Source organism: Larus michahellis, chromosome 4 (genome assembly GCF_964199755.1).
Source record: "Larus michahellis chromosome 4, bLarMic1.1, whole genome shotgun sequence".
In the NCBI taxonomy this organism is placed as follows: domain Eukaryota; kingdom Metazoa; phylum Chordata; class Aves; order Charadriiformes; family Laridae; genus Larus; species Larus michahellis.
The window spans coordinates 66,805,925-66,826,813 of NC_133899.1; the positions used below are offsets into that span (position 1 = coordinate 66,805,925).

The 20,889-nt window shown below is 55.8% G+C and overlaps 1 protein-coding gene across 3 annotated transcripts; it reads right to left on the bottom strand.

Annotated features, from left to right (window-relative positions):
* Window positions 1-548: 548 nt before the first annotated feature.
* On the bottom strand, window positions 549-19,760 carry ISM2 (isthmin 2). 3 transcript variants are annotated; one of them, XM_074582449.1, is made up of 6 exons: window positions 19,253-19,760; window positions 4,303-4,563; window positions 3,448-3,814; window positions 2,496-2,636; window positions 1,897-1,968; window positions 549-1,392 (listed from the first exon to the last, which is right to left on the bottom strand). In XM_074582449.1, the coding sequence occupies exons 1-6, from the start codon at window positions 19,388-19,390 to the stop codon at window positions 875-877; spliced, it is 1,497 nt and encodes a 498-aa protein (XP_074438550.1). In that variant the 5' UTR covers window positions 19,391-19,760; the 3' UTR covers window positions 549-874. The 3 variants fall into 3 exon arrangements, with proteins under 3 accessions (XP_074438550.1, XP_074438549.1, XP_074438551.1); XM_074582448.1 differs by having other exon boundaries at window positions 1,897-1,974; XM_074582450.1 differs by lacking the exon at window positions 1,897-1,968.
* Window positions 19,761-20,889: the final 1,129 nt, after the last annotated feature.

Below are 20,889 nucleotides of genomic sequence, written 5' to 3' on the forward strand. Positions count from 1 at the left end.
GTGTGCAGGAAATGCAGGACTTTGTCACGGCCATGTCATGGGTGCTCCCGAGCACTGAAACCTGCTGGGGAGCTGCTGGGGAGCTGAGAGATGGAGGTGGGCTGGTGGTGGGACTTGCATGGGTGCTGCCACCCTGCTCCCCCAAGCACTGAGGCAGAAAAGCACACAGGTGGTGTCCCCTACCATGCTGACCTCCTCTGAGGTCCAGCCCTGTTTGGCTTTGGCACCCAGTGCTCCCTTTCACAGCCAAAACCACTGTGGCAAGGCAATCTTGCCAGAGGAGCCCAGGGGGCCAGTCTCCTCCTGCCCCACTCTCCCCCTGAACCCCTGCCAAGCCTCTCCCTGCTCCTTCCCAACCGCACATGGAGGAGAGGGGAGGCCCCGCTCCATAGCTGTGGCTGGGACAGCCCTGCCCCTCCCTAGGAGGACCACCCCCACTTTCAGAAGAAGACCGGTGTGTGCCAGGGCAGGCGTACAGGCAAGAGCAGGCAGCTCTGCCTGCAGCAGGCCAGCAGGAGCTGAGGCCATTTCACCCTGCAGATGCTCAACTTTCAAGGCTGCAATAAGCAGATGGGAGCAGCCCCCCATTTCCTTAACGCCTCCCATCCCCGGCATCTCCCCGTGTGCTAGCTCAGGCACCCCGGGGTGCGGGACCCCCCTGAGTGGCACGGCAGGGATCACACCAGGATAACCTCCAGAGCCCTCAGAACTCCGAGGGGGGCCGAGGCGCCCCTCTGAGGGGACAAGATGGACGGCGCATCCTCCCAGCTCTGCCTGGCGCCAGCGAGGATCCCATGAATGGGGCTGGGGCTTCGCCTGGCTGGGCCAGGGTGGGAGCCGGCGGTGGCCATGGCTCCTCTGAGCGTGGCTGCGGCTAGTACTCCTTGGCCTCCTGCAGCTGGGAGAGGTACTCCTCCTCGGCGGGGTTGTCAGCACACCGTCGCCCGTTGTTAGGGGGCCGGACGGCATGGTAGCGGCTCCAGTCACCCTTGCAGAGGATCCAGGGCAGCATGTCCACCTTGTAGTGCAGCTCCGGGGAGAACTCTGTGCTGATGAGGTTGGGGACACCGGCCCCCTTGCCGCGGGTGATGAGGCGGGTGTGCTCGTCGTAGCAGCAGTGCTGGGCGGCCAGGGTGGTGCTGTCGAGGGAGAGCATGGAGCGCAGGCAGAAGCGCGCCGTCGGCTTGTAGATGTCCAGGCGCTCCTTGGGGCCACTGGCGTCCCGCCATCGGAAGCTCTTGCCCTGCCGCTCATCCCGCAGGTTGACAGCACTGTAGACGGCCTCCAGCGGGTAGGAGCAAGGGCAGCTGGGCAGGTCCGTCAGCACCTTGCTGAGGTACTTGGTGAGGAAGTCGCTCTTGCAGTTCAGCCACTTCTCACAGCTGTCCACCTCTGGGGAGGAGACACCAAAAGGGTGAGGGCACGCGCCCCCTGCTTTACCCAACTGCCATTTGCCCGTGACCTCCCCAGCACCACCTGTGGAGCCTGCAACTGCTGTGCAGGAGCAGCCAGGCTCCTGGGATGAGCTAGAGCCAGGCTCCATCCCCGAGGCAGTGACAGAGGGAAGGGGTTTCGTGCTGAGGCAGAGCCCCCGCGAGGGCACCCATCGCTACAGGGACTGGGCCGGCAGGAGGAGTGTTCCCCCATGGCAGAGGGCACGGGGCAGGCTGGCCTCAGCCCCTGCACCATAAAGCAGGACCGTGTTGTACCAGGGCTCTGGGAGGAACTGGGTTTCCCAGCAGGACTGTTGAAGCCTGCACGTGGGCAGTGGTTTGGGTGACTTGGGTCTGGACACTAGATGTGGGAGCCCTTGGCAGAGCCCTCCCCATCAGCCAGCTACAAACCCACAGGGTCTGGCACTGAAGCCCCCAGAGCAAGGCAGAGGCAGAGGCTAACCTGAGTTGAACATCTCTGTGGTGTTGTCGTTTTTGAAAGGTGTCTCCTCTGTGGTGAAGACCATTTCCCCCTCTGCTCCTTGAGAGGGAAAAAAAAAAACCAAAACCAAAGAGCTGGGCTGAACACCAGGAAGAGTGGTGGGTTTTTTTCCTCCATAAGGGCACCAGACACCATCCATCTTCCACCCCCTCTCCCACCACTGCTTCGGCGACAGACCTGTGCCTGGAAGGAAGGGACAGCAGCAAGACGCACAGGACAGAGGCGCCCAAGGCTGTGGGTTATGCAAATCCCAGTGGATGGAGCTGGCTCTCAATACACCTCAGGAGAGGATTTCAAGCTCCCAGTGTGAGAGAGGTGCAAGGAGTTGCACACAGAGCTGGACACGAGCTCTGTCACCCTTAGGCACCCTGTAACTGCCTCGGGAGCTATGAAGCCCCATCAGAACTTCTTCGCGGAAACAAATCCCCATGGTCATTAGCCCAGACTGCATTAAACATAACTACTTCTTGAAGCACAAGCAATGCCCAGCCCGCAGCGGTGGGGGACAGCCCACATTGGGGTCGGACAGTGCCCAAGCACTGGTATGGCTGAGGGCTCACCAGGGCAGCGCGGCAGGTCGCAGGTCCTCGATTCCGTTGCTGTGCAGGCATAGCCACAGGACCGGGTCCTCTTCTGGTTGCCACTGCCACAGGTGATGCTGCAAGGGGACCACGGGCTCCACTCCTCCTCATCTTCATAGTCTGCACAGCCGGGGAGAGGCAGAGAGTGGTGGACCTCAGCAAACCCTCAGCAGGAGCGGAGCCAGCGGCCACCTGGGACCTCCCCTCATCTCTGCCCTGTTCCTGGGATGTCCTTTACAGGGATGCAGGGCCAGCGCTGACCAGGACATACAGAGGTGCCCAGCCACGTGGCAATGCCAAGGGTCAACCCTGTCCTCGCTGGCAACCCCAGGGAAGCAGCCCCTGAGCAAAGGCTCTCATTCTCACAGCTTTGCTCGTGGTCATACCAACCCAGACAGGAATTGCTGCCCATCCTCATCCTCAATGAACCTGCCCGATGCACTGGCCATGATGCTAAAGCAAAGGTTGGGAAGCTGCAGAAGGGAGCTGCTGTGGTGCCCTGGCCTGTCTGCCCACCGGCACCTGCCATCTAGCCCTCTGCAGCTCCTCTCCTGGGAGGTGCCCAGGTCTGTGGCAAAGGCTTCTGGCATTAGTGTCACTGCAGGGACCTGAGTCGATGACAGCAGCACTTGCCATTAAACATTTACACTGTATTTCTCATCTGAGCATGCCTTTGCTAGAGTCCACAGATCAGTCTGATTACATGGAAGGGCAATTCCCACTGCCATGTCTGACCGATGGCTGCCCCAGCTAGGTGCTGGCCTTGCTCCTTGGCATGCTTGCTTATTTTTTAAGTAGGAGCTGAGCACCACCATGCTGTGATCCCCCGTACAGGGCCGTTCCCCCTGCAGCGAGACAGGGCTGTGGGTGAGGCAGGGCAAGGGAGGGCAGTGCCAGTCCGCAGGGCAGCTGCATGTGCCCAAGGACTCACCGTAATTATATTTTTCCTTAAAGATCCAGTTCTTCTGCCCTGGCCACCGCTGATCCCAGTCACCTCCCACTCCACTGAGCGTGGACTCCTCCTCCTCATACTCTGCTGTGTAATCTTCCTCCTCCTCCTCTTCTTCCTCCTCCTCCTCTTCCTCCTCCCTGTCCCCTACATCCAGATTGTCATCCTCTTCCTCCTCTTCCTCTTCCTCCTCCTCCTCAGCGGGGTCAGTGTATTCCCAGAAGAGGGGCCAGAAGAGGTCCTTGTGAGACAACCACTCAGAGGACGTCAGGGACCAGTCATTGCTTGTCTCCTTCAGTAAGTCCATCTCCATCTCAGCCTGAGGATCATCCACCACTTCAATGGTCACCTGGAAGCCAGATATGAGGCAGGGCAGTGAGCCGGCGCACAGCCCTTGGACAGACCTACCAGCCCATGCACTGGTTCCCAGCCCAAGAGGCCAGAGATGCTTTGAGCTATAGGACCACGCAAGGAGTGCAAGAGGTCTCACCTCCTCTGAAGGGACTGAGCGGGGCAGAGCAGGAGGTGCAGAGGTGCTGGTGGTCACCCACAGGGACTAACATCACTCTCACTAATTGAGAGGTCACCCCTCTAGGAGCGTTTGCTCCTGCTCTACAGAGAGGGGCTGGGGCAGGAAAAAGGCCATGAGCAAATTCCTCTGGCAAGGAGCTTGTCTGTGCCAGCTATTCGCATCTGGTGGTTACCAAGAAGACAGAGGGCAGTGGCTACACAGACCCTTCTCACAAGATCTTTCCTCTTAGGGAATGAAGTAAGGCCGGGGAGCACATGCGGTGCTCACCCACATCCCCCCACGGCCCATCCAGACCTGCTCCCCACCTGGATGTTGGGGTTCTGGGCACTCAGGTCCACGTTGGCCAGCCCTGGCAAGCTCTGCAGGTCCAGCATGAAGGGCAGGTTCTCCTCCCGGCCAGTGTTGCTGGGCTGGGGCATCTCTGGGCTCCTGGCAGCCTGCTGAACCACCCCACGGCGCCTGTGCCGCCGGGGGCCAGCCTGCCCACTCCGCCTCAGCCCCCGTGCCTTGCCCGATGGTGGCAGCTCCTCGTCCCTTGCTGAATGGGGGTCGGATGAGGCAGAGACCTGGGGAGGGAAGAGGTGGTGAGAACATCTCCCGAGGATGGCTGTGCAGGGAGCAAACCGCCGCCCAGCAAAGTGGTGTGTCTGGTCTTCTGCACCAAACAGTTCCTCCTCCACACCATCAGGGCAGCAATTAACATGTAAATTAATTAAGTTAATACCCCGTGGCCTGTACTGTGCCAGGGCTTGGCCCCGCTGCACCTGAGCAACCTACAGGTCTACTCAGGCTGGTGCTTCCCATCTCCGTGACCATATTCTCTGCACCCCTCTGCTGTCCCATTCTGCTTCTCGCTCTCCCTTTTTGGCCATCTCTTGTTGCCTGGAGATGGGTAACAGGAAGGGCTGCTCCGGGTCACAGAGTTAACCAGAGCTCACCTTTAATAATAATTTTATATATTTATATTAAAAGTTTATAACAAGGGCTTTATGACAAGGAGGAAAACCTCACCTAAATAAATTGTTCCGTGGTGTTGGTATTAGGGCTAACAACTTCAAGCAACACAGGTTTGAGATTTCAGATGCTGCCCAAAGGCTACCACAAGGAGGGAAAGAAACTGCTGGTAGATATAACCCAGCTACCTTTACCGTCTCCTTGGGAAAGGGAAGATGCCCAGCAGAACAGGACAACAAAACTTACTTGCCAGTGCTGCCAATGGCTCTAACCGCTGCTGCTGCTGCAGTGGCACGTGGCACTTCGTGGCCAGCCCTGCCCAGGGGGTGCAGGGGGAGCAGGCAGGGAGCAGGCAGGGAGCCTGGCTGGGGGGGCAGAGCCAGCCGGCCAGGGGCACGGGGACGCAGCCAGCGAACCCTGCCAAACGGCCGGGCTCGCGCCGAGTTCCCACGTTCCTCGTCCCCACGCTCGGCGCGCGCCAGCATAAAAGAGCCAGAGTCAAAGGGCCAGCAGGCTCCAGTGCGCCCGAGAAACCGGAGATGGGAACAACTGGCAAAGCCCCCCCGCGGCACAGGCCGTCCCCGGGAAGGTCTGCGGGGCCCCCGCAGCTCGAGGATGGGAGCGGAGGTCCCCGAACCCCCAGCATCTCCGCCAGCGGCTGCCTATTTCTGGCTGCCCAGCTGAAACCCCCTTTTGTTCCCAAGCTCTCGCCCTTCACGCCAGCCCAGCCGAGAGCCGCGGGATTAACGAAGAGAGCGGCGTGCCCCCTCCCCACGGGGGGGACGAAGAGAGGCATTTCTACCTGCAATTAGAGCCAGATGGTTTGGGGAAGGACTCCCCTCCCTTTCATCCTGATCACTGGAGCACTTCAAAGGCAGCTGGAGCCTGGCCAGGCTCTCATGAGCGCACACAGCCTGTCCCCAGCCCTGTGCCCGCACATCAAAGCCCGCGACCCCCGTCCCCGGGGGAGGGAAAAGAGCAGCAGGGACGCTGCTGGTCCCTTGGCTGCTGCCCAGAGCGGGCTGGACGCGGGGAAGGGCCGGTGACAGACTTCACCAGATGGGCCTAGAGGAGAGAGGGCTGCGGGGAGGAGGGAGCCTGTGCTGCCTGGCGAGAGCCTTTGGGGCTCGCCCCTCTCCCTGGCTGGGAGGGCTCCTGTGGCACAGCTGGTAGCAAACGTGGGCACAGACAGACCTCTCTGCCTGCACCTTCCCCTCCCAACTCCCTTTGCCCCTGTCACAAAACCACAACGGTTTTGGAAAGAACCCATGGGAAGGATGCCCGGCTCTGCCCCAGTCTGTCTCCCAGTGTCTCAGTCTCTCTCTTGTGCCCAGGACTCCCTGGCAGGGAGCACAAAGGAGCCCAGACGGAGCAGAAACAGCAAGAGGGGGCCAAACAGGCAAACCTGGCTGTGTTGCGGCTACATGACACCACCTGCCAGCGCTGGGTTTGCTGCCAGCTGCTCGTGCCCAACACAACCCCTGCACACAGGGCTGCCAACAGCCCTGCGAGGCTGGCGCTCCTGCCTAATTTGCAATGAGCTTATCGGAGCTGGGTAAGCTCGTTACACAGACAACCCAAATTTAATACACATGGAAAATGAGGTCTCCTCTAGCAACAAGATCCGAGCTCACCCAAGGACATCAGAGCAAGCGAGCCAGGAACAGACTCCAAGTCTCCAAACTTACACTCAGTGCCTAATTCAGATTTTACGCCCAAACAAGCTCAAGAAATTCAGAGTACTGTTCCCACAGGGAAAATGTAACACTTCCCCAGGGGAACTGTCTGCAAGAATGTCACAGGGTGACCAGAGCTCCCTCGGCTCCCAAATCCTCCGGAGGCACAAAGACCCTGGGGGTGTCCGCCCTGGATAGCCCAGAGTCCTTCAGCGATGCTCACTGCACCATACCACCCAACCCTTCCCTCCTGCTAGCGTCTGCATCGCCCCAAGTCTTCACTGTGTTAAAATTTGTCCCTGCATCAGAAGATGGCCCTCCTAAGCAAGGTCCTGCTCAGTGTCCTGCCCCAGCCAATCAAGCCATGGATTTTAGCAAGGTCCTATGAGGTCCAGTGCTCCCTCCAGGTCAGAGCATCAATGGGCACCATGATCCTCATGGGCAGAAGTGTCTTCTCCATGTTACCAAGGGGCTCCTGCCAGGCACGCAGGCAGCTGCCCTTGAGGGTTGCACTCTTGCCACGCGACACCTACCCTCTCCTCTGCCCTGCCTAGGGAACAGCTAGATAAAGCCATCAAGCCTGGAGCTAAGCCACTGCAGTGCATCAGCTGAGGGAAGAGAAGAGCTGGCCTGTCCAGAGCAAAAACTCTGCTCTCCACAGAGCACAGCAGAAAGGCTGCAAACTGTCACAGAGCTGCTCATCAGCAGCTCCCTTCTTTTGCCGCTGGGGAAGGACACTTGCCACCACACCACAGAAGCAGTGAGCGCAGTGCCAGGAAGCCATCAATGTCTTGCAGCCAAGCTCCAGCCTTCTCCTGCGACCAGCCAGCACCAAGCAAAGGAAAAAGACAAAGGGGGAATTGCTGTAGCTTCTCCTGCATACACTTGGGATATCCTGCCTGGCTGGGAATAAGGGTTTCCAGGGCAGGAACCCGAAAGAAACTCTGGAGCAGCACCCAGGAAAGAGCATGCACTTTCCTTTTGTGAAGCTCACGTTTAGACTGAAGGCTATTAAGCAGGATCACACTCAGCTTCCTACCAGCCCAGGAGCCCTTCCAACATAGTCCAGGCTCTCCTGTGTGTAGGACTGATCACCTAAACACCTTGGGGCACAAGCTCAGCAAAGATGTTAGGAAGGGGAAGGAACTCGTCAGCAATTCACACCGGTGTCGTGCCTACTTTGTACATAACATGGGCAACAGTGTGTATGGAAAAGTTATGGGGAAAGGCCACACATCATTTGTCTATAGACTAAAGGCTGATCGTTTCCCATTTCTAGTCCATACACCTCTATTAAAATTGCTCGGAAATGTGGCAAAGAGAGCAGCCACAAAACCATTTCAAGGGATGGAAAGACTTTTCCAGTGAAAGACTTGTACAGTTCAATTTGTTTGTCATGTTAAACAGGAAGGCAATGACTTGATTTCCCAGTTCTTTGAGGCAATAATCCACCAGGCACCAGAGACTCCCTAATCCAGAACAGAAACACATAATAGGAACCAACGTGTTTGAGTCAAAGCCAGACAAATTCAACTGAGGAATAAGGATCGTGCTTTTAACGCTGTACGTGATTAACCACAGAAACAAGCTAACAAGGAAAGTGGCAGTATCTCTTGTGGAGACAGTCAAACCCATGTCACTGGGCTCAACACATATGTACCGCATCTGTGCTACGGAAGAAATTCAAGGAGCTAATGATTCCTTCTGGTCTTAAAATCTGCAATTTTGCTATAAACTTCTCTAAGATTGAACTAAACTTGGGTTAAAAAAGCAAACGACCGACGTTCACGTGCTGTAGCTCTTACATAAAAATTATTAGAGACATGACATCTCAGATCCTACAGCAGTTTAAAATCTGAAAACATCAACAGACTAGTCCCTGTGCTGTACAACCAGGGACACCACTAAGCTGCTACTACAACCACAGGTACTTGTCCCTCCAGCGTATTCCCCAGCATCTCCGTAGGCACCGCAAGTTGCCAGCGAACCCACTGTCAGCGCTCTTTGTAACTATATACATTGCTGAGCAGAGCTGCTCTTCATCACGGGGCTAAACCCAAGCCAAGTCCGCTGGAGATAGCTCCCCAGGGAGTGAAGCTCTGCTGGAGCCTCTGCACCAGCCTGTGCATCCGCATCAGCAGCGCGGAGCAAGCGAGTCCCGGCACAGGACAAGCTCAGCGGTTGCCGCTTCCACGCACACATACCCCAAGCCAATTAGGGAGCGCGTAAACTCAAACTTGTTCAGCTTGAACCAAAGAAAGCTGTGCACACAGGAGTGAGATCAGAGGCAACGTTCTGGCCGTGCTTTGGGCTTGTAAACACTGCAGTGAAGAAAATGACGTATTTGCTAAAGGCTGGTGTTGCACTGGGCTATAATTATAAGGAATGGGGGGGTTTGTTGCTTAATCATTACTGCTTGTGTTAGATTTCCTTTGAATAGTTTTACCACACTGTACTGAAACAAGAAACCACCAGAAGAACTCTTAATCTTTTCCTGAATAGAGCTGAGTCTACACAAGCATCTTCCTACTCTTTCCCCCAAGCTCTCTTCAACATTATTTTAAAAATCTGCCATGCAGTTAGTTGCAAACTTGCCCACTTATGAATTAGCCAAGTACAAAATAGAAATCAGAACATTTTTTTTCCGTTTTTCTTTCCTTCCATATTCACCTAAATGAGCTGCAAAGATCTGGAGAAAGCTTTCAAAACAAATTTATCTTTGGACTGAAACCGGGCAGGAACAACACCAGAGCAGGGTTTTATTATAAGGTTATGGAAGCAAAGGGATGCTGGCTGGTTGCTTCAGAAGGAAGCCCAGCCTGTCTGGGGGCAGAAAGGCCCAGGATAGTTTTCATTAGTGGATGCGGGAGAAAGGGAAGGTTTTTCCAGTGCTAACAAGTAACACCGTTAAGTCTCTTTAAAATAAAGGAAGGTTGAAGAGCAGGGTAATCAACAGGAACAAACGCAGTGCGCCACGCTGCCTCCCTCCCATAGTGCTGGGCATGCTCTCTCCTTGATGACCCCACCACAGACACTGCTCAAAGGAAGGGCTTTTTTAGCCCAGCTGGCTGCGACCGCCTTAGCCTCCCGAGAGCTGTAGTTTGATCCTCCCGGCTCATATCCCATCCACTGGCACAGTCTTTCAGCCACATGGAAAATTCACCGGACGCACATCAGGCAAGTGACCTCTGCTACCCATCAGCTCATCAGCCGCTTAACCCATTTCCCAGAACCGTGCCAAAGCACAGCGTGCTTCTAGAGGTGTCAAGAGGTGGGTGGGTACCTACGAGAAAACAGGGAAGGTGAAGATGCCACCCAGTCCCTGTTACTGCCTCTAAGACCTCCCGAGCCACCATCCCAATGATCAGACACAACACCTTTAGACTTACAGGCAGGTGGTTTAGCAGAAGCCATGATGGTTTTTAGAAGGTGAGCTCTGGAAGATGTGCCAGAAGTAGTTTAAGGCAGTGGACACCTCCAGCTGCCTCCCTCTTCTTCTGCCCTGGATTGCACTCCTGCCTGCAAGGGGCTGTGGCACAAGTAAAGAGCAGGACCATGATCTCCCAACTGCTCTACTCACTGGTCCACCTCAGGATCAACTCGCATTTGAGTGCTGATTTGTTTTGTTGTTGGTGGTTTTTTTTTAAATAAAGACATAAACATCTCCTTTTAGGTTTCAGGAGAGCTCTGCAAGTGCTTGTGGAACAGAAGGGGCACTCAGTTATCATGCTTGCGTGGGCAGATCCTGTTTATGAGAGACCAGCAGGAGCTGGCAGCAAACTGTGGGCTGTGCAGATAATTATTACGCCCTCATGATTATAATTTTCACACAGTTATCAAAATACTTTAGATCATATGGAATCAATCTCTTTTCTAACCAGCTTCATCCCAACTGTCTTGAGTAGGGAGCTGCAGGAGGCAGCATCAAAGGCTTCCTCATTTATTTTCATGTCTCGCACTTATTTTCATGTCTCTCAATTGCAACAACTGTAATCTCAAAATTCTTTCCAAGGTTGGTGACTCGGTTGCCCCCGAGGCAGAGCCAGCCCTGGAGCAGAAGACACCACAGCACAGAGAAGCAGCAGCACGCAGCACTGTGAGGAGCAAGGACATGACATAATTGACTTTGTGCAAGACCGAAAACGGGGCAGTTGGCCAGGCTGCTGTGACTGCTCCTCATTGCATGTCCCTGTTGGCACAGCCCAGCCCCTCTCTCCACAGCTGGCTCTCCTGCGGGCACCCATGAGTAACTTGCCCATGGCACCCTCAGCCAACTCCCCAGTGACACAAGGAGGACAAGTAGGAGCCCAGTGGCTTTTCACCTCTCGCCATGCCTGGCTGTTGTCCTCCTCAGTGTCACATGCAGGCACTTCTCTACCATAAATATCTTCTCCCTCTTTAACACTGAGACAAATGCTGTAAAACACCCATTTTGCAGACAAAGAAAAAGACCTGCCACAGGTCTCTCAGGTAGCCTGCAGCGAGGTCAGGAATAGATGCAGGTCTCCCGTGTCATACTTGGAGAAGGCTCTCAGGAAGGTCTACCACAGTTCAGTTTCTCTTCCCTACCTGCCCCCCAGGAGCAACTGCCCTGCCTCCCACAAGGATGAACCACACAGGCCTTGCAGCGGAGAAGCCGAGGCACCTGGTTAGCACCACTGATATGTCCCAGCACAGCAGCCGGGGCTGTGCTCACACCGCAGAGTCTGCCCAAGTGCACAGGGCCAAAGGCCAACCCTTCACAGGTGGTGCCTGATATGAGGAGCCCAGCCGCTGGCAATGCAGAAGGTACCCCTGAGACCTCTGCTGCAGCCAGGCCAGCTGGAAGCTGCTCAGAGAGAGCCCAGCAGTGGGTATGGAGCAGGTCCCCCGCAGGGACTGCACAGAGAGGTCCCCTGGAGAGGTGAACAGACACACATCCATACCCTCCGGTGCTCTCTGGCAAATGCTCCTGCGAGGGCACGTGTTTTCTGTTAACATAGTTGAGCTGTAATACGCATAAGCTCTTAATGCATTGGACTGAGTTGCTGTTAACTTGTTCCAGCTCTAAACCCCATGTGCTTCAGTAACCATTAACTTGTTCCAGCTAATGATCCACATTTGTTAGCCTGCACACTGTAACCCTCCGTCTGCTCCAGCTGCTGATTCCTTCCCCAATGCAGCCCAGGCAAAACTGCAAAAGGAAAAAAAACCCCTAAATATAGCAAAGCAAGTGCAGAAACTGGAGGGACGAGCCCAAAGCCAGCCTCCCTCTGCACCCCCGGCCTCCTAGAAGAGGTTGCAGGGGGGGACACACACAGGGCTGGTGGGGAGCACAGGGAGACCTGCTCCCCTTGTCCCATGCAGGGTGCACAGGCTGCCCCCCCCCCCCCCCCATGCAGTCAATGGGGCAGGAAAGGCAGCCGACCAAACAGATGCAAATCCATCAGGGATCCCTTCAACAACAGACAAAATGGGCACCCGAGCTGGACTTGGGGAGTCTGTGTGCCCTGCATGGGAAGGGATCCAGGCAGGGATGCTGCAACATGGCTTCCTGAAGGGGCAGAGCTGGGGTGACTCATAGCCAGCAGCCCCTCTCCCAGGTGGGTGGCTGCAGCTCCCCAGCCCAGGGCAAGCTCAGGTCCCCTCCCCAGCCAGGGGCAGGATTTAGTGACTCCCACACATCAGCATGGGGTGGAGAAAGGGTCTCAGGGTAGGGAAACCCTCCACTCCGGCTCCTGTCTGTGTCATTCGTAATTCACTTGTTCGTAAGCTTTCCAGGACAGTCCCTGCTACTATTAAGTAAGTGCCTCGTCAAATAATAAGTACTTTTTTTCCCCCACCAGATGGGAGCCTGAGGCTTGCAGGACTGCAGAGGCAATTCCAAAGTTAGAGGAAAACTAGGGCACATCCAAACTGGGAGGCCCCCTTCCCCAGCATCTTAGCCCCCAGTTGATCCCTCCTCTTCCCTTTGGCCAGTCACTTCCTAGCAGGAGCAGTCCCCAGGGTGGGTACAGACTCGCAATAGCCGAGCTGTAATCCCAGGTGCGGCGGAAGCCAAACTGACCCTGAGATGCTCATAGGACCTTGGGGCAGCCCCACATCACCTCCACTGGAGTCACAAGGAGGGACACCTTGTGGATTCTCCCCAGGAGAGAAGAACTAGATGTTCACCTAAAGGGGGATCTTTGATTTTTAAGGAGCAGCCAGCTTAACCATGCAATACAACCACAGTGTCCCCAGAAGGGAAGGGGTCAGGGGGAACAGTGGACCTAAAGACACCTTGTCTCGCTGGAGGTGCTGCATGGCACAGTGCAGCTGGACTCCCCTGGGGCTTTGGCTGCTGTGGGAGCAGCTGCAGATGAAGGGGAGGGCAAGGAGGGCAGCAGGAGGGAGTGACAAAGTGGTGGGGAAGAGAGGACATCCCAGGGAAGCAAAGAGGTGTGGACCCTCCGCTGGTGGGACACCTTCTCCAGCACCTCCTGGCCATCCCGCAAATACTATCCCCTCACCCGGTGAGCGCCTCGGGCCTGCCAGGAAAGAGCCAGGGCTGGCTTGCTCATTCCCAGGCTCAGGCTGCCAGGGCTGGGATGGAGGAGGACTCACCTGAAAGGCACCGTACTCATGCCATGCACCAGGCTCTCGCTGCACCCTACGTGATGGAGGCTCCCTTGGCTTGGGGGGACATTCCCAGCCCTGCCTCGCACCCCAGGTCTGTGTGCTAGATAAGGCCAACCAACTGCTCCTAATCCATGATAAACCACCTCTTCCCTGCATGCATGGGTGCTTTCTGGCCATCTGCAGCTGAGTCCCCACCTCGTGCCCATCCAGTGGCACTGGGCACCAGCAGAAGGCAGCAATTTACTGCACTTTGTTCCCTTTGAAGCTGTATCCTTCCCCTGGAGACTAAACCAACCTACAGCCCAGGAGTTGTCAGTGGTCTTCATGCCAAAAGCCACCTGGGACTCAGAAGCAGGTAGGTCACCATCTTTTTGGTGTCTTCATCTCCTGAGTACTGAGATGAAGCATATCTCATAACAGCTTCTCAGACAAACCCCAGGAGTCCCCACGCACAGGGGAAGTCCAGAAACTGAACTGCTTGAAAGCAATACCATGCAGACTGACTTTTACAGCTGGCCATGTAAAAGCATACAACAGCCCAGTGAAGGTTCCCTGCAAAAGCCATCTACCAAAAAAAAAAAAAAAAAAAAAAAAAAGAGTCCTTTTACAAGCTTCTGTCTGAAAAGGAAACATTTTCACACCAAAACATGGCTGCAATCTATTCCCTGCATCTTGGTCACAAGCTCCGGTATTTTATACAAAACCGGAGGCCCTGGCTGACAACATTTGCTTTAGAGGAGCTGGATGGCACAGGCCACCTCGCTGTCGTGACTGTAGCTCAGACTGTCCTCATGCTTCCCTATGGGAAGCGTCCGGGCATCTTGTTTTGGGGATTATTCTGAGTGGAAGAATATTTATTGATACTATGAAAAAACAGAAGATCCCTAATTTACACTCCCTATCCCTAAGAAACTGACAAGAGGAAAGCAGGAATTAATCCCCAGCACGCTCCCTCCGTCACCTCGCTGGGCTTGGAGGGACCACGGCTGGAGGCAGGATGAGTCCCCCAGCCTGCCGGTCTTTAAGGAGAAGGTCTGCAAGAGCCGGACACTTCTGGGAACCCAAAGAGAGGGCCGGGCAATGCCCTGTGGAGCGATTTCTGCCTAATCTCTTCCCCTTACATGTGCCTTTTACAGGAACCCCTTTGATTGTGACAATGGGAACGCAGCAGACCTATTTGTGCAGTGAAAAGGGAAGAAGCCCCCTTGTTGGGCAGCTTCCCTACACCCGGCTCCCCTTTGTTTCTGCTCCTGCCTGAGCCCCAGGGCGGGAGGGTTTTCCAACTGTGTTGACTAAGATAATTTGGCACTTCTCAAAAGGAAATTTGCTACAAAGGGCGAAGTACCTCCCTGCGCACAAAGAGCCCCTTTCAGAGCGGAAGGATGCTTCAGTGCACGTTTTGTACCCACAAATCCGACCTCCGCCAAGGACAAAGCCAGGGACAAGAACGCTTAATTGCTGAAGAAATGAAAAGGTAAAAAGCACATCCGCAGGCAAAATGACTCTGCTACTGACACAGCCCGCAGCGGCCGCGGGGATGTGGCTGTGCAGGCAGCCAGCTCCCACCCGGCCGCCCGCTCCCACCCCGGCTGAGCCCTCCCGAGGGGGCGACAGCGCGGCGAGGTGCCCCCGCGCAGGGCAGACACGGGTGACAACACGAGCTTGGAGATGTGCAGCAGGGCGAGATGGCTCTGGGGAAAGCAAGATCCTCTTCTCGGCCAGGCATCCCTAGGGGAGTCGAGAGGGACCAAGAGCTGGGGGGGGGGGACACACGGGAGCGGAGGCTCTGCCCATCACCCGTCTCCCCAGGCTGTTAGGGCTCCCAAATGACAGGGCTACTCTAACTTATGGTGTCCTGACAAACTCCACTCAAGCCCAGCTGGTATTTCCCTTTAATGCTTTTTACCTAGTACGGCCACACCACATCTCCCTGGAGCTCCTGTACTCTCTGCTTGCTGGTATCTCCAGCCAGGCATCACGTCACTGCTATACGTTTAATTCTTGAGCACTCCTCTGCACTCGGACTCCTAATGCAGAGGGCAGGTCGATTTAAATCAAGACTGCTACCCATGATTTTTAATCAACAAGTGAAACATCCAGTGTAGGTGTTCAGTTTTAGACATAGTTTCCCATTGCTATATTTACTGGTTACATCAGGCAGCAAGAAACAACTCCTGTTGTTATTCGTTTCCTTATTTCTCAGCAGCCAGGAGCCAGTCATACCAGGTGCTGTACAAACCCACTGATTTGCAGACAGCTACAGCCCTTATACTACGCTCGGTATTTCTTTTGTTCCCTTCTATTATCTCTTATCACAGACACCAGCTTTGCTTTGCTTTGCTTGCAGCCTCAGACCTGGGGAACTCCAACAGCAAGCTCCAGCCTGGATTCTCACCCTGCCCCTCTCCTAGCCCCACAATAACACCCCCGGGTGCCTTGGGGAGCTTGCCGACATTGCTTTTGGCCCCCTCCCTCAGAGTGCTTCCCTCCTGCAAAGGAGCACCCACCAAACCCACCGGAGCTGGGCTGGGTGGCTTGGGGACCCTCCATAAAACACTGCTGGCTTGTTCTGCCGCATTCCGTCACCATCAGGATGCTCATGGCCAACACCCCCATCACTGTTACCGCTGGTACTATTATTTCCATGCAGTTATTGAAGCAGTTGTGTCAGTTTGCACTTCTACCATTTACATTTCTAGCATGTTAGAACACCAGCTATTTTCTATTTACTAGAAGAGCACTGGAACCGATTGGTATCGGTCGGAAAGAATCCAGACATCTATTAACAATGCTCAAAGCTAATATTTTGAAACCCAGTGAGTTTATCAAAACATATTTTGCATTTAAACCCCCTGACTTCATAAATAAGCAAAGCATTAAGCAATGTGATGAGCTGTCCCTTGTCTCCACAAGGGACACAAGCTCTTCCAAGTATTCAGTTACCCAAATTTGAAGAGCTGCTGGTGTGGGTCAGCGCTTGGACCTGCCACATTTCTGCTCATGTCAGAGTGTGACGCATCCAACCTGCAAAAGTGCTTCTAAAAACCCTGTGGTACACCTGCCTGCTGCTTCGGAGCCCACCGGCCTTCCCAATCATCAAAAAGCCTCTGAATGAGCAGGTATCTTCTCTCGTTAGATTTAAGTCACAGTTTGGAGAGAAAGTATTCTGCCTTTTCAGCTTCCAGTCAAAAAAGACTGAAGAAATAGAAAATATTCTCGCTACATCTGTTGCTTATGCTGGGCTCAGTGTAACTCAGGCAAAGCTTTTCTGCACAGCACCACAGTTCAGAAAATGTAAATGCAAGTTCTTGCTCCTTTGCTAATGGCTGGAAGTAACAGATCCTGACTGAGGTACAGGACTTTGGGACATACCGATAAGGCTACTGCCCAAAGATAAAGCATGTGTTCCTGCCATCCTTCCTGCAATTAGAAGACTTTCTAACTCAAAAATTCACCGAAAACCTAATGGTTTTAATTTTTCTAAATTATTTTAGTATAGAAGTGCAACTCTGAAGCTCAGCACAGATTATAAAGATTCCCATTCAACTCTAAACCGAGGAAAAATGTTTGCTTTAAATAAAGATATTAAATTAAAACAAGTCCAAGTCACGTAATTGCTTAACGGTTTTGATTGTCTATCTGCTCTGCTCCGTCATTTCTATTTTTCTCCTCCTGGCCCCCTTCATTCTACCCACATCTGTAGGGCATTACCCATAGTGTAACCAATACTCCAGCTGTGGCTGCCCTGCTGCCATAGAGACAGGACCTATCAGCGCTACAACAGGAACCATCTGTGCGTATGACCCAAAATCACTCTGGATTTTCTTCTTCTTCTTTTTTTTTTTTTTTTTTTTTTTTTTTTTATAACCACCATAGTGCTGCTCTTGGGCTCTCCGCTTTAGTTCAAACAGCCGGGCATGACTCCTGCAAATTCCACCCCATATGCACCAGAAACAGAGGATTTCCTCCCAAAACACAGCTAGAAGACACATGCCAGTACCCACCGCTCTCTCCTTGCTGTGTGAATCGTGCAGCCAGTCCCCCATGGGAGGCAGGGTGTGCACGGCAGCACCAATAGACACCCCCGAGGAAGCCATTCTTCATCTTCCTCCTTGGTCCGAACCTCCACCCTCAAACCTTTGCCTATAAGCATCTTGTATGTTTGTATTTCTGCGAGAAGCAAAGGTCCAGGGGACAGAGGCTGCGCTGTTTAAGTGCCGTGTGTGATCTTTGGCTGGCCGTACAATGCTCCCCATTCACAACCATTCACAAACTGGGACTGACAGCAGCTCGCCCTGCTGCCTGATGTATTTTAGACGTCAGATAAAATGGAGCCTGAGATTGCGCTGCAAGGTCCCGTGGTGGGGACCTGCACAGCTTCCCAACACACAGTTTCTCCCTATCTTATGCCCCCTGCCAAAAGGGCTGCAATACTTTAAAGGATTTCAAGCGTAATTCCCTGCTCCCTCTGCAGCCTGAGCACACTCTGCCCGGCACTTGTTCGGCAAGGGAACAGGCATCTACGTCTATGCTTGAAGTTTCACAAGAAAAGTGCAGCACCAACATGGTATAACCAGCGCTACAGCATATACATCCCCACCAGCCCTGTTTGCATCTGCTCCAGTTAAAACCATTACCAGGTTTGACTGGTGGTGCTTGGCTGGAGGCACAGCCTGCGCCCTCTCCTGCCCATCGGCCAGGCTTTCCGTGTGGTGGATTGCTCCTTCACACTTGTTCCCTGGATTTCATGCCGGAATGGAGTTTAGTGTATCCGACAGGAGCTGCCGGCATGACTACTCCACAGTGCAGCACCGTGTTCTGGCAATAATGAGCAGTGAGGTGTATTCCCATCACTCGGCACCTCCTCTGCCAGTCTGACTGACACTGCAGATCAAACCTGCTGCTTCCCATACCCCTGTGGATCGCCAGCACGGGCTGAGATGCTCTTACCCTGTCCTGCTCAACCTCATCCTACCACCACATTTATTCTTTTCACTCACTTGCAGCAGCAGCTTTCTTCAAAAGTGTGTTTTTCAAACACAGCTCTGCTGCCTGAACCACTTTTTCTCCAGAGAAGCATTTCTTTCTCCAGAGAAGAGTTTCAAGATGGAAAGAACTTGTTTTAACCATTCAGTTTTCTGTCTGTCTTATTCAAACCCTGCCCTCCTGGTAGTTTGTTTCTTCCCCGTTCCCTTCCTGTCATCCTCATCAGGTCCCACCAGTTGGTTCCCAGTCTGACCAGTCCCCTCACTGCCTGATGAAGTTTCCCCTTCCACAATCCGCGCTCGGAAGCCAGCGCTGGCCAGGATCCGCCTCTCAGAGGAGGGAGAGGAGCAGCCCCGGGACCTCTCCCCCCACCCCGGCAAGCCTGCGGGGGGTCCCCAGGTCGCCTGCCCGGGGGACGCTGGATGGGGCGAGAACGGAGCATGACCACTCTGGAATCTGCCCCAGGGTCGTCCCAGCGGGAAGGAGAGCTGGTGGCTGAAATCCGTCACGTCTTATTTTTGTAGCAGCGGAGTTTTGAAGTTCCTGGCAAGCCACCAACCTTGCTAATTTTACTGCAGGTCGGCTCGTGGCCGGAGTCCTCGCTCCTACCAGGGATGTGGCCCCCTGGAGGCAACGGATCTTCCCGGGCACTGGGTCACGGCACCCGGCCCCGGTCTCAAAGCACCTAAACCAGCCCCTTTCCTGCAGCCTCTGAGCGATGCAAAAACCCTGAGGCTACCCGAAAATCCCGGAGGCCGGGAAAGGGCTCTGCCCCTCAGCGAGTGCGGAAACAGCCCAGAAGAGGGGAGGCACGACACCCCGCTTCTCCCCCGGGGCTCCGGGCGGCTTGGCCGCGGGGACACCTGTCGGATGCTGCTCCCTCGGGATGTTCACAACCGCCTCCGAGGGAGCCCCGCTGAGCGCCCAGGTGGTCCCTGCCCTCCTCAGCCTTCCCGGGCACGGGAGAGGGTGCGGAGGCTGAGAAGGGCTCGTCCCAGCACCCTCCCGGCTCTCCGTCCTTCCCCAAAGGCTGCTTTACCTCCTCCAGCTTGGAGCTCCTCTCCTTCGGGCTGTTGTTGCGCTGTTTCCTCACGGGCAGCCCTCGCACCGCCGCCAGGAAAGTTGTCAGAACGACGAAGCCGAGGATGAGGGCGACTCTCCCTCTCATCACAGGCATCTCTCCCTCCCGCTCGCCCCACCTCGCCCGCCCCGGGCAGGCGGCCCGGCAGCGCGCCCGCCCGCAACGCTACAAAACCCGTCCTTCCTCGGGAAAGCGAGAGGAGCAGGGAAAAATAAGAAAAAAAAAATAATAAATAGATATAAAATATCGCAGGGGGGAAGCGCAGTCCCCCGCGGGTGCGGGCAGGGGCAGGGGCCGGGTCCGCCGTCCCGGCCGCACCGCTCCCTCTGATCTCTCTTGCAGTTTGCCGAGCACGTTTCGGTGTCGCTGCTCCCCCGGGCTCGCCTGACGGTGCCACTGATGCTGAAGGATAACCCTGAAAAGCTTCACGAGTGTGTGCAGGAGGAAGGGGGGGGGGGGGTGGCAAGAGGGCTTCGCCTCCCCACCCCCCTTCCTAATCCTTTCGGCAATCTGATTTCTTTTCCTCCTCTTTCTCCTCCTCACCACCACCCCCCCCCCCTCCGCGCTCGCCGAGTCACTCCCCGGTGCTGCCGCGGCTCTTCAAGGCAACGCCGGGCACCGGAGGGCGGGCAGGCGGCCGCTCCCCGCCGCTCGCCGGGGAGAGGCTCCTTCTCGCATGAAGCGCGGTCAAGCCCCTCCTGGGCCAGCGGCGCGGCAGCCGGCCCCGGGCACGGCCCCTGCCCCTGCCCCGCTCGGGGGCTGCCGGCGCTGCCAGACCTCCCCCCCGCTCCCTCCGGGGCGCCGCCGGCCGCTCCTCCCCTCCCGGCAGCTGCATGGCCCGGGCGGCCGCGACCCCCCCACGCCCGCCCCCCGGCCCCGACCCGGCGCTGCCCCTCCGGCGGGGCCGGCCCGGCCCGACCCGGGGCTCTTTGTTCCGCTGCCGGGCTTGCGGCTCGCCTCGGCGGCGCCGGCCTTCCACAAGCCCCGCGGCACCGGGCGCTTCCCTCCGGGGGAGCCCCCGCCGCAGCGCCGGGGCAGCGCCCTCCCGGCGGGGCGGGGCGGCGGCGGGCTCCGGGCTCCGGCCCGGCCGCATGAGGCGGGGAGGATGGAGCGGCCCTGGATGGAGGGGCGGGAGCCGGGGCCGCGGCAGGAGGGAGGGCGGCGGGGCGCTCAGAGCCTCCCGCCTCGCCCCTGGCGAGAAAAGCCTTCGGTCGCGGAGCCGGATTCCGCTCGCCAAGGTCGCCCCCCCTCCCCTTTTCCGAGCCGGAGGTGCGGGGCTGGGGCCACCCCCCACCCCGAGAGGCAGAAACGGGGCTCTGTGCTCCCCAGTGAACGCTCCGGCTGTTCCCGAGCTGCCGGAGGAAGTTTCCATCACTCAAAATTAAGTCTTTATTCTTTGATCTGTTCCCTCCTGCGCCGGCAGCATCTTTTCTAGCCCCCAAAGCCGCGGTGTGGCTGTCCACTGGGGGGCTAGAGAGCATCTTTTATGGGTCTCCACAGGCATTCATCAGCCCGTGAAGGAAATTATTAGGGAAATGATTATGAAGGAATTATTAGGGAAAGACACTGAAAGGAGGTTTTGCAGCCCAGTGAGG

What these genes read in the sequence shown, in the direction of transcription:
- ISM2 (XM_074582448.1), bottom strand. Translation starts at nt 19,390, where the DNA reads ATGCCTGTGATGAGAGGGAGAGTCGCCCTCATCCTCGGCTTCGTCGTT. An exon ending in TAAGGAAAAATATAATTACG is followed by an intron (nt 2,637 to 3,447) that starts GTGAGTCCTTGG and finishes CCGGCTGTGCAG; the next exon opens with ACTATGAAGATGAGGAGGAG. An exon ending in CACAGAGATGTTCAACTCAG is followed by an intron (nt 1,393 to 1,896) that starts GTTAGCCTCTGC and finishes TCTCCTCCCCAG; the next exon opens with AGGTGGACAGCTGTGAGAAG.